At 41.3% G+C, this 12,387-nt stretch overlaps 1 protein-coding gene across 1 annotated transcript; it reads right to left on the reverse strand.

The window, feature by feature from the left end:
* Positions 1-23: 23 nt before the first annotated feature.
* LOC106952536 (dystrophin-like) lies at positions 24-10,199 on the reverse strand. The gene is made up of 9 exons (XM_015040704.1): positions 10,154-10,199; positions 6,520-6,581; positions 6,355-6,429; positions 4,674-4,875; positions 4,506-4,591; positions 3,541-3,698; positions 2,310-2,476; positions 1,324-1,435; positions 24-552 (listed from the first exon to the last, which is right to left on the reverse strand). Exons 1-9 carry the CDS (start codon positions 10,171-10,173, stop codon positions 346-348), a joined length of 1,089 nt encoding a protein of 362 aa, XP_014896190.1. The 5' UTR covers positions 10,174-10,199; the 3' UTR covers positions 24-345.
* Between the last annotated feature and the right edge of the window lie 2,188 nt (positions 10,200-12,387).

A 12,387-nucleotide genomic window follows, 5' to 3' on the forward strand; every position in this document is an offset into this window, starting at 1 on the left:
AAAACAGCATTTTGTATTTAATCAGGTTATCTTTGTATTCTAGTAACGTGTGAGGAACAGCGGATTTTGGTCTCAGAGCCTTAGGTGCAGTTCGCCTCGGTTGTTATCTGAAAGCTTTAGACGTTGATGTGATCCGACGGTCTAGCATGAAGAAGCATCAAAGCTAAGCTTGATTGGGAAACATAAAAACCCATTCAACACTCACAACAATATTAGGAAGTAATATTAACCTGTGGTTGGTCTGTGCTTTCATTCTACGTTCAAAATTTAAAGGGGAATCTGAATAATCCTTGTCATTTTTCGCGAATTTAGAAGTTGTATAGACTTCTTCTGTAGGTCAGAATATTACTTGTGTCTCTTGTCTGTATTTGTGTGTATGTGTGTGTGTGTGTGTGTGTTTGTGTGTGAGCCCCACGTTTCCATGTTGTCCCCCTCCAGGATGGTCTGGACGGGCAGGTAGCCCATGCGTGGGTGTTTGGCAAAGTAGCGCTTGGTCCTGAATTTGTTCTTCAGCACCTTGGCAAAATCACGCACATCCTCCCCTGATGTGGTCTGCAGAGAGAGCAAAGAAGAGGGTCAGAAAAGACACTTTTTAATGGAAAAATCAAAACAAAATGTTAAATTTAAACAATGAGTTGGTGACTTATGTTTTTCAAAGCCATTTACATTTATATTACACAGCTGGTAAGAAGTCATGCTTCGTGCTTCCTTAAAGAGGAATCTAAAATCTCATCTTTTGGAGAATTTCCTCAGATGTGTCACTGCAGCCTACTTCATGTTGTCAGACTGGTCCTATTTAACAACAGATGGTAAAATTTGACCAAAAATATATTTTCACTGGAGTTATTTCATCCTTTAACATGGAGGACAATCTTAAACACAGACTGGTTTAGATTTGTTTCCCCTTTAATCCATGAAATCCTTTGAAAACTGGATTCTCTTTCTCTGATATAAAATTCGCTTTGATGATCTGAAACGTAACTGATGAAAAAGTACAAAAAAAAAAATTAAATCAAGAAATTTTTAAGGTGGCAAATAAGTTTTTGTTGCAATCATGGACAAAATCTGGACTAGAATATATTAGATTAAGTTTATGGTCACTGTGTCAAGATTTAAGCTTCAAATTTCTAAACTAGATGGAGCGGAACACCACCTTGTAGTCCACTGAGATTCGTTTTAATGAAAAGCAATAAAGAACACACTTTCCATCACTAACAGAAAATAATTCAAAGCACCATCAGTTGGCTTATTAGCTGGATGGAGAGACGGCAGCTGGACTCTTAAACGCTGCAGGATTGTTTTTCAGATCCGGCCCAAACGTACCGGAGTGCAGTATTCCACCATGGGGTATTGCATCTTGTGTCCCTTGGCAACGCGGCCGGAGAAGAAGCAGCTTTGGCAAATGTCATAGTTGAAATGTTTCAGGCTCCGATATCTGAAGAAGAAGAAAAATAGACCACATGATTAATAAGAGGAAAAAATGAGAGGAGAGGAACACCAGCCATCTTTTCCAGTCTCAGTTATCTATTATCTAAAAGGGTTTTCTTCTGGTTTTCTCCTTTCCTTCTCTTCTTTACTTTTCCTTCCCTCCTTTGTCTCTTCTGCCTTCTTTGTGTTTTTCTTTTCTTTCCTTTGTGTCCTCTCTCTATTTTTCTGGATCCATGTAACCTGGCGCCTTCAGTTTATTTGATTTTATCTTTTAAAGTCAGCTGTACATGACAAAAAACCTCTAAAGAAAATAGATGAATAAATGTAGGACATTTGTTGCTCACAGAGTATTTTTGTTTATGCATCAGGCTACCACACTGACATAAACCTGACTGAGGCTTTATTCTGAAAAAGCCTCTTAACTGTTCTTAGAAATAAGCTGAGTCATAACCAGGGTCAGTTATGATCTCAGTCCTATTATGGAGGCATGTTTACATCACGTTACGGTTACCATGGCATCTGGCAGCACACAAAGCAGCTGAAGTCAGTTGTGGGCAAAGGAAAGATTTTTTCCTGCCCCATACTGTCGACATAACACATCTAACAAAACAAAATATGAAATAAGAGGAATGAATTATGGAGGCAGTGATTGCAGTTTTCTGGCCGATCACTGATCTTTGAAAAGCCTGGTCTACTGATTCTGATTTTCCTTGATATCAGTTGATCCCAAACTTAAGGAAATCAGGACCAATTCATCACATGGGATGGCATCACTGGGGACGCTCCGATCCATTATTTTGCATCCAATACGATACAGTATCGGCTGGTCGAGGCACAGATATTAATATTGGATCGGTTTTGATTTCAACCACTTCACCCACCTGAACCCGATGATGGGACACTCCTTGCAGATGTTGCACTTGGCTTGGTGCTTGGCGGTTTCTGCAGCCGCGACCCGGTGCAGCACCGGGAGCCAAACCATAGACTGAGGCTCCAGACGCATCCAGTCCAGGAACATGGCGGCCTCCAGCTCAGGTTTGTTGTTGGCCTGCAAAGAAAGAAAGAAAGAGAGAGAGAGAGAGAGAGAGAGAGAGAGAGAGAGAGAGAGAGACAGAACTTCAGACGAATGCGACAGAAACCCAAACCAGGTACTGAGCGCATCAGTGCATCTATGCTCACATTTCTGAAAACACATTTTCTTAGAAACTTAAATTTGGGAGTAATAAAGAAATTTTAGGTTCAGAACTTATTCAGATGCATCATTCAATGTATTGCTGTTAAACGTAAAGTAAATAAATTACCATCTGTTGTTAAAAAAATGCTACATATATCAAATACAACTTAAAAGAAATTTGACTTTGTAATTTAAAGTCCTAAAATTGGGTCTCTGTCTCTTTAAGAAGCTCCTGACTCTTTCTGAAACTGCGCCGCCTTCAACAAGTCATCACAACACGGCTCCTCTATTAACCCTTTAACTACGTTTTTACCAGCATTGCATTGAGAAATAGCTCCTATAATGAATACAAGGTAGTAGGTGTTTGCTAATTGCTGCCGTCTAGTCTGAAGGAGCCGAGTGGAGGATTTGGGGGAGGATTCTGTTCTGTGAGGCGGAAGCTTAAAATCTTGGAAACTGCAAACGCATCACCACGAAGCAGGAACTGAGTCGCCCCAAGGTGGTTGCCACGGGAGATTAAAGGATTTCAAAACATGCATGAAAGAACAAAGGAAACACTCCAGGTGTGTTTTTGTTGAGGGAACAACATTATAACATGATGTAAAGCTCAAAAAGTCGATTTTTACAACATCATATTTTTCAAAGTGTCTTTTCAGGGAGGAGAAACCAACTAAAAATCCCGACAAAAACAGAGAAGAGTTAGGCAGGAAAATGTTCCGCTTTCATTCCGTCTCTCTACAGAAGCAGGACAGCAGAGTCAAAACTACAAAGTTGACTCCAGCTACTGATCTGGATAATGATAAGCTGCCTTCACACCGCCAGGCTGGCAGGCAGCGGGGGAATGAGAAGGCAAGTAATCACATGTAACCCCGCAGAATTAGCCACTGCTTGTGTCTGCATCCAGGTCTATTCCGACCGGTTCTGACTGAGGCACGTACAAACTGGAAGCAGCTGCGGACAGACGGCTCGATGTTGGAGCCGCCGAAGGACGCCACCTCGCCGAGCTGCCGGGGGATCTGGATGGAGTCGTGGAGGAGGAGGCCCAAGCGGCGCTGGTCACAGAAACCCGTGGCGCTGGCGACCTGTCGGAACAAAACTGGAGATGCAGAGGGGAAGAGAGAGAGAAAGAAATGAAAACTTAAAAAAAAAGGATAAATATCAACTCATAAAATAGTTTGATAGCTTGTACAAAATAAATTGTGACTCAAAATAATAGTGTCACTAAAAAAATTATAAAAGATTACAATGAATTCTAATTATTCACTTTGATCATATATCCTTATTACAAAATATACATTTCTTCTTCTAAAAATTATTTTTAGGTATTTTTCATAATTTTTCAAACAAAGCAAACATTAAGTAACAAATATTAATCAAAAATGTGCAAGGCATGGATTTTAACCATGTTTTGTGTTTTCACTTCCAAAACCGATATCTGATGTCTCGTATCGGCTGATACAGAAAAACAGCTGAATTGACTTAAACCATTCCTTCTTTTAAACATAAATGCACTGAATTACAAATTTAAGTATGTCACACTTAAATACACAGATAGCTCCACAAGCTAACAAGTAAAAACAACTTTAATTTATCCACTCAGTGCAATTAGCAGCGTAACAGCACATGTAAAATAAATAATAAAAAAACTGAAACTGACAAAACAATAGGTTGACTGTGTTGGTGAAACATGTAACAATTAACAGCAACAAACCTTTAAAATGCTACAGAAAGCATAATTAGGAATTCTAAATATAGTGTATGATGCATAGAGCAGAAAGCATGGAATTGAACTTAATAGATCTAGAATTGTTTTCAGAATCAGGACCAATACAGGTTTTAATATCAGATCGATATCAACTTAAATTTTAACCTCTAGTTTTATGTACGAGCTGGTTGGACTTACATCGGTATTTATCCTCTAGGTGGGCTTTGCAAAGCGAGATGATTCCAGTTTTGAACGACAGAGTCCGAATCTTCCCAGTGCGCCCGCTGCCAAAGCAACATTTCAGAACCTGGTTAGCTCTGGGGGGAAAACACTCCTGGGGTCGTGTCGGGGCGTGCTTTCACGTACGTGTCGTAGACGTTGAGCAGCCAGTTGAGGCACATGTCCACACTCAGCTGGACGTTGACCAGGTGGGAGTGGCTCTGCTCCAGCCGCTGGTACAGGCTGGTAAGGCAGGCCACCAGCTGGGAGATGTCCAGCAGCTGCTCGTTCTGCTTCAGGGTGTGCTGCTCGAACACCTCGCACGCCGTCTGCATGCTCAGGAGGTCCACTAAGAAAAGAAACACCACCACAGATGAGCTTTGCTTCCAAGTCACCAGACATTCTTGAAATCCCTAAAAAGCGGTTTGAATCAGCAGCTCTCCAGGCTTTTTGGAACATCTTTTAGAGGTTTTGGTGAGTTTTTCCTCAACAAAGAGAAAAGAGCCAAGAATGGGTCCTTGTGGAACGCCAAAAATAATGTTCTACAAGTTTTGTTGACTGCAAACCTCATCTTCTACAGTCCAAAGAAAAACAAAATTGGTGTTGATTGGTCTCAGTTGCGTTCAAGTTTTTCAAGGCCTTGAGACGGACCAGGTGCAATAGAAATTTGGTTGATAATTACATGTGACATTCACTTGAGTAGGTTACAGTTTTAAGCAACATTGCCTCAGAGAACACCACTACTGAAGCCACCCAACAACCGAAGGACGAAGGCGCTGGTCAATCATCAGCTACAGCCTGTCAGTTATTTGCAAAAAGTCTTGAAACATTTAAGTTTCTGAGCCTTAGCAGGCACAAAAGTTTTAAACGGATTAAAATATTTTATTTAGTGACGTTGATGGTGTAACAACCATCTGAAAACAGTACATTTGTATTGAGCTCAGTGTAAGGAACTGCCTCCAGAAGTAGTTACTTCCTTGTTGGCATTAGACAAAAAATGTAAATTTCTTTTTTTTTTTTTTTGGTTTAATTCAGAGCTGCGTACTTGAAGCAAAAGTTAGGAAATTTTACAAAGGTTCTCCTGCGTAACTTGAAAAATATTCCACTGTAACAAACCATCCTAAATAAAGGAGAAAAGAATAATCATAAATGTATTTTTAGTATATTTGCTAAATTTACCGTCATAGCTCTGTAGAGCCATCCATTCCTCCAAACCTCAGAAGGAATGATTTCATGACATACAATTAATCCTATTACAAATAAAACTGTTGATATCATTAATTCAAATCCACAGAAAGTCCTAGTCAAAGTTGTCCGAAGGCCAAGTAGGGGATGCAGCATACAAATACTTGAGACTAGAGCAGAAAAACACCTGAAACATGCACTAAGAGCTACCAAAGTAGCAAGCATGGCCCAGTCAAAGTCCAGCCCTAAATTCAATTGCGATTGAGTGGCTAGAAACATACCAACGAGACACACAAAGCAAATGTTCAACTCCAGAACTCCACTCCTGGGGGATTTTGCTTTTATTTATAAAAAGCTTTGGCGTCACAAATAATTCCTCTGCTCTGTGCTGCCGCAGCAGCCTGACAGAAAGACGTAGGCAGCTCCCACTTTGCAGATCCACAGGCAAAAGATGAGAGGGATGAGTAAACACACATATGGACACCATGATGCGTCAGAAACAGAAACAGAACGGGACAGATGGTTAATAGTACAGAGGAGGCAGGAGAGGCGGGACGAAGACGAGGGAAAGAGAAAAGCAGCGAATGGGGAGGACGAGGCGCAGCGTCGCGACGGGGCGAGGAGCCACCGCGACCGTACTCACAGCAGAGAGCTTTCTGCAGGCGCCTGAGCTTCATGGCGGTGCGGTAGGCCGAGAACCGAACGTTGTTCAGGTCGGCTGAGGAGCAAAACGTTATGTTGTAAGTTTTAAACCCTCCAATAAAAAAAACATTCAAAACACCTTAAAAGACGTTGAGGTGATGCTTACCCAGAGACTGGTAGAGCTCCGTCATCTTGGGATGGTCCCAGCATGTCGTCTGGGTCTGGTGGCTGCAAAGGGACAAAAACAGAGGAAGATTAAAATATTGTGTTGGTAAGTTCAAGAGTATTTGGGTCTAAATAGATGGAGTCCAGCTTGCAACAGAAGTTGGAGGGTTCTTAGCTTGACCTGCTGGTTGGAAACTCAATTATCTGATCGACAAACTAATGGAACCAACAGCAATAAAATGTTGTGGAGACGGGTTTCTCCCAGACCCGTCTGGTGGCAGGGGTCACCATAAATGCATCAACTAGCTTGCATTACTTTTTCGCACTGTATTTAAAACAAAGTAAATGCAAATTCCAAGGCTTTACCTTTGGCAAGTACAGCCTGGTGGCCCACCAGGCTTATAATACATAACATGTTATGGAGGGGGGAGTTAGGTGTTTTAGGAATGTCATATCCAGTTTTTACAGAAAGCAAATAATTAACCATTTTCTCGCTGAAGTTTGATCGGCCATTTGCCTTCCTATCCAATTCCGCCTGATTTCTCCAGTGAGATTTAAACTGGGCCAATCAGGAGTTGTGAACAATGACACTGATTTGACACAGACATTTTGCTGTTTAAGAATTGTAGTCGGAGCAAGAGGAATATTTAAGACGTCATATTGTTGACAGAGATCTCACTCCCTACATGGTTGTTTGTATTGGTATTGAACTCATTTTCCAGTAAGCTTCATTAAAGGCTAATTGCTAATATGAGATGCTAAGCGTATCTTGAAATAATGCCACAAAATGAATAATACATTTAAATATTAATTAAACCCTGCTTTATAGCAACTGCTCTCTCTCTCTCATGTGATATTGCTGCTGAATAAGGAAAAATCTGGGCTTTGACTAGGCCTATAGCTTAATTTCTTCACTCTCAGACCCTGATTGGCTGACATACTGGTACATATTGGGTCAATGTCCAGTTCTGCTTCAGCTTTATTCTTATTTTTTCAACTGGCCCCACACATGATGCACATTTTTTTATATATTATTTGGATTTCTCACCACTGTTAAAATGTCCAAATATGAAAAACTATTTTTCACATTACTAGTTTAAAACCTTTCCAGCCATACTTTAGTATTCGAAGTAAATAAAGCCAGGGATAAAGGTGAAATGATATCTTGGTGTTCTCCTCTGTGCAGGTGGATGTTTCAGGTCAGGCTTTAATAGTAGGTGTGCAAAGTGGGTGACTGCTGAACACAGTGGGCGGTGTGGCTCAACCACTGCATCGAGCAAAACAAAGAAGAGAAGAAGAACGCAGTGCAGCTCGGACTTTTTCAAGCTGTCCGGTTTCTACCTGGGGCCAAGGCAGTGCACAAACGCAACCTGGTCCAGCTGGGAAGCGGTCAACGTGGGTCCAGCTGGTTGTACGAGAGCACACCCGCAGTTAACCTCCGTCTCTGAAGCACGCACAAACAATAATCGGCCCGCAGGCTTGTTTTGCCTCTCTCCCACACTCACACTCCCGATAATGAGGAGAGGGGTCCCCTGGTGAAGAGCTACTCTAAAATCCTCAGCCTCAAAGTGTGGATAAACAGCAGCTCGTCATGAGAGCGCCGCTCACACAAACGCCCCCGAATGAACGCGCAGCAGCTGCTTTCACCGGCAACACGGCAACGCATCGGGACCGAGAACGGCTGCGGGTCAAGCGAGGTGTTTGTCCAACGTGGAGCGTTGACTCATGTAACAGTGAACAGCTGTCGTTTTTTTCAGCAACCAGCTGAAAACGACACTTTGATTACAAAGTTGTAAATGGAAATCAAAGAGATAATTCAAGGTATGAGACTGGATCAGACCTAGATATGAGAAAAATGTCAAGAAAATTAATGTTAAATTTAAATATTATACTAATGTTAAATGTTTGCTATCAATATACATTCCTCATCTCATTTTTGGCGTTTCAACCAGAACATTGGTACTGGTTGAAAGATCGACCGATCCCCTTTTTTCCCCCCTTTCGATATCTGAGGTTTAATATTGGCCTTTTTTTTTTTTTTTTAAACACATACGTAAATGCACTGAATTACAAATGTATTTGACTAGGACTAGTAAAAAATGCACAAAGACGGTGGTCCGATGTCACAGCTGAGGGGCATACCAGGGCTCAGATAGATGTTTTAAAGAGTAAAACCGATGTAAAACCACATGGATCTGTGGCATGAAATATCATAATTGTAAAGCAGCGCAGTATTTCTCAACACACTACAGTCTAAGGGCTATTCTTGCTGCTGTATCATTCAAAAAGAGGCTATTCTATCCCTTGGATAGGACAGAGAGAGCTTCACACTCGATGCCCTGCATGATTAAGACTCTTCTTATAGAGAAGTAGCTCTTGAGTAGCAATGAGAGGAATTGATTAATAAATTGAAACTTCTTTCTAAGCTTCTAGCACATTTAAGTGACTATGTGTACTTATTCAAAAAAGGTGAGAGAATAACAGAATTTTAAAGCACAGCAACGAGCTAGGTACTAGTTGCTAACAATATTGACATAATCTACAGAGATAAATCCTGAAGAAGAACTTTAGGCTTAAACACGTGTTTGCTGTTACGCAGCAGGGTAATAATCTGAAGCAAACCAGCAGTTTTGCCAACAAACATGTATAAAAGCAGGTTTTGGAGTGGTCTAGTCAAAGTGCAGGCTGAGAAACGAATGAAATTCTTTGGCATGACCTTAAATAGCCATTCTCTGTCCAAAATACCCCACGATGCTGCTTAATTTAAAAAGAAATGCTAAGAAGGTCTAAACTAGGTTGGTTTCTATATGTTGGTATTCATTCAAGTGCTCATGCTTTTCTAAAAATTGACATTTGTTTCATGACTTTTTTTCATGTCAATCAAATAGTCATGGACTAAAAAGTGAATTGGTCGGAGCACGCACACGCGCGCGCACACACACACACACACCTGCACACGCGCACACACACACACACACACACCTGCAATCACATGGGTGCCAAAAATGGGAAGCAGCCATTCCCATAAAGACTAAATCCTATCCAGCCATGCTGAAAACCGATAAGTGGATCATCGGATCGGTGCAAAACAGCACTAAATGTGCAACAATTCAGCGCCGATTTGCCAGGAAGGTGACCGTGTGTGGAGTGTGAAGGAATTCAAACACTGCTGCACTGACGGCGGGGGTCTGTGTATTACACTCGTTGAGATTACCACGTATTCCCCAGTGGGAAAAATTCAATCACATACTGCTGACATGCAGGCGCAGCTCCGGGCTGAATATATACAGATTCATGTTCCAATATGGCAGCAGAGGAGCGGGGAGGAGAGCGGCTCGAGGAGGCGCGAGTGGCCGCACACCTCGCCTCGCTCCCCCGGTAACAACCGCAGGAAGGGTTAAATCACTCCCAAAGAGAACCATTGACCTCCCACTTCATTAGCGGAGAAAGGGAAAAGCGCTTCTCGCTCATTTCTCAGCAAAACCGACAATTCGCTTTAATATTCTGTTATAATTGACTGACAGTCAAAGCACACGGTCGATGTGCGAGCGGCGTGAAAAGCTCCCCTGCATTACCACCATCCCCATTATTTATCAGCACCACAAACATTCCCCAGCCCCTCTGCAGCTACTCACTTCCGAAACTGCTCCCGCATCGCCCGCAAATCACAGCCCTGCGAGTCCAGAGGTGATGGCTCGACTCAGCGAGGAGAGAGGAGGAGGACAAGGCGGACGGAGCGTCTCCTGACACCGGCGAGAGGCGTCCGAGGTTACCGTGAAGGGCCTAAGCGAATCGGTGTGTGTTCCTCTCTGCAAGCGGCAGCGACGGGGCTGCGGAGGCTAACACGTCGCGAAAATACAGCGGAGGAACACTTCCGCTGGGTCAGACAAAATAAAAGCGGCAACCACTTGTTTCACCACTTATTTTATGGCTTCGGCATCACTCTGAAACAAATTCCTCTTACTTTCGAGCAGCAAAACAGGCGTTTAACTCAGGTCGTCAACAATGCTCCCAGAGGCGTAGCTAGGATTCTGAAACACTGGGCTCAGTCCAAATATTCAGGAGGGGGCCGGGGGTCTTAATAAATTATAAGAACATCAAAAGTTAATATGAGTAATTCTAGTAAAACTTGTGCACATGCAACATTGTATTCATATTTAAGATTATCAGGATTAATTTAAAAATGTTCTTAGATTGCAATGTCTTTTAAATATTGTCACCTTCCTAAAATTTTGAGGGGCTGATTTTTTGTCTTAAAGTCAAAATCACTTTTGGCAAAAATAAATTAGACCATTAGTTTAAGAAGGTGACAATATGTAAATCCATGTGGTTATTTTATGTTATTTTTATGTAACCATTTGTGTTCTTAAATAAACTATTATTCCTAACAATCTATTTTTATAATTATATTTTTAAGTATTCATTAGGAATGTCCACTCTGAAACTTGCATGGCTTGTCTTGATCTTCCAGTGACATCATACAATAAAGTGATGTATTTAAAGTGTGCCTCCCAATAGCTCAAATGTGACATCATCGTCTGGGAAGGAAACACTTAGTCTGATTTAATGTTAGGCAGTGGAAAACATTGCTTTGTTTTTACACAGAGTAAAAGAATCTGGCTTCAACTTTCATGCTGAGGGGGTGATGGGGGACAAATGGGTTGTTCCAGTCCAATCCCCTCTCCTGTCGTGTCCTTGGTTAAGACACTTCACCCACCTACAGTTGGAAAGCCTGTTTCTATCCCCTTAAATTCTGTCATATTTGTTTTAAAAAAATGCATTTGTGGCTTGAGCAGCAAAATTTGGTATGTGTTTTTCAATGCCAAACAACTTATGTTTTGCAAATAAAAATGTGTGTGGGGGGAAAATGAAGCAGTAACAACATAAACCATTTACAAGCAGCATCTGTGGGAAAACAAAGCCTGTGGTGACTGAAGGTTAACTTAAATCCAGACAGATGTTAAGATGGGATTCAGCAACCAGCAGCTGAATTCTTTCTCTTCTCTTAGTTAATCAGGTACGCCACCATAATTTCATAGGTTAGGCTGTTTGAAGAGAGGATTTTATTTTATTTTTTTTTAAATGGGAAGAGTCCACATACTCAACTCTGATGATGCGGCACCACTTAAGGAAAAGAAACAGGGTTTTCTACAGTATTCATACAGTAAATTGCTAAGATACATTGTCGGAACAAAATCAACAAAATTTTTTGTAGTCGAAAATAAACTATAGCCACATACTTAATTTAACCTCTAATTTAGCTTTGCTTTAGTTCTATTTTTACTTGTATTCATTCTAAATAAATACTTATTCTAACTTTTAAAATAGTTTCAAATAAATGTAGATTTCATTTTCATTTCTATATTTCATATGTCTGTCGTTAATTTATACTGACAAATATAAGTGTCCTGTTCAATTTATGTTTGACATAGGAAGATTATTGGTGCGGCACAACCTCCAACCTCTATTTCCTTCTTCAATTAGCAGTATATATTGTATAAAATGTCACTTCAGGTGAGAGTTGCTTTGAAACTCTAGAGGTCTGTTTCGATTTTAGCTTCTAAGATTGAAGTATTCTTTTACACTTAGCCACAATTTTTTTTTTTTTAATGAAGATCTTTATTTTGAAATTAAACCCTGCTTACTTCCTGTCTAGCCTGGCCTGCCGCTCAGCATCGGCCCACAGCTCTGCTAGACCAGGCAGAGATCAGGCTCCCTGCCTCTGAATCCCTTCCCCCCCTTCCTGCTGTTTCAGGGAGCAAAAGAGCCTGAACATCATCTGAGGGGGGTTTTCACCTCCCTGACAAGAAGGACGGATAGTGAGAGCTAAACACCACTCGCACTCGGCATCGTGAAGCAGAGGGAGAAC

Source organism: Poecilia latipinna, unplaced genomic scaffold, assembly GCF_001443285.1.
Source record: "Poecilia latipinna isolate Pla-1442-1.1 unplaced genomic scaffold, P_latipinna-1.0 Scaffold523, whole genome shotgun sequence".
NCBI classification, from domain to species: Eukaryota; Metazoa; Chordata; class Actinopteri; order Cyprinodontiformes; family Poeciliidae; genus Poecilia; species Poecilia latipinna.

Bases quoted from the DNA above. Each gene is read 5' to 3' on its own strand.
- LOC106952536 (XM_015040704.1), bottom strand. From the start codon at position 10,173: ATGCGGGAGCAGTTTCGGAA. The intron at 6,430-6,519 runs GTAAGCATCACC...TTTGCTCCTCAG, and splicing joins GGAGCTCTACCAGTCTCTGG to CCGACCTGAACAACGTTCGG. The intron at 3,699-4,505 runs GTAAGTCCAACC...CTGCATCTCCAG, and splicing joins CCTAGAGGATAAATACCGAT to TTTTGTTCCGACAGGTCGCC.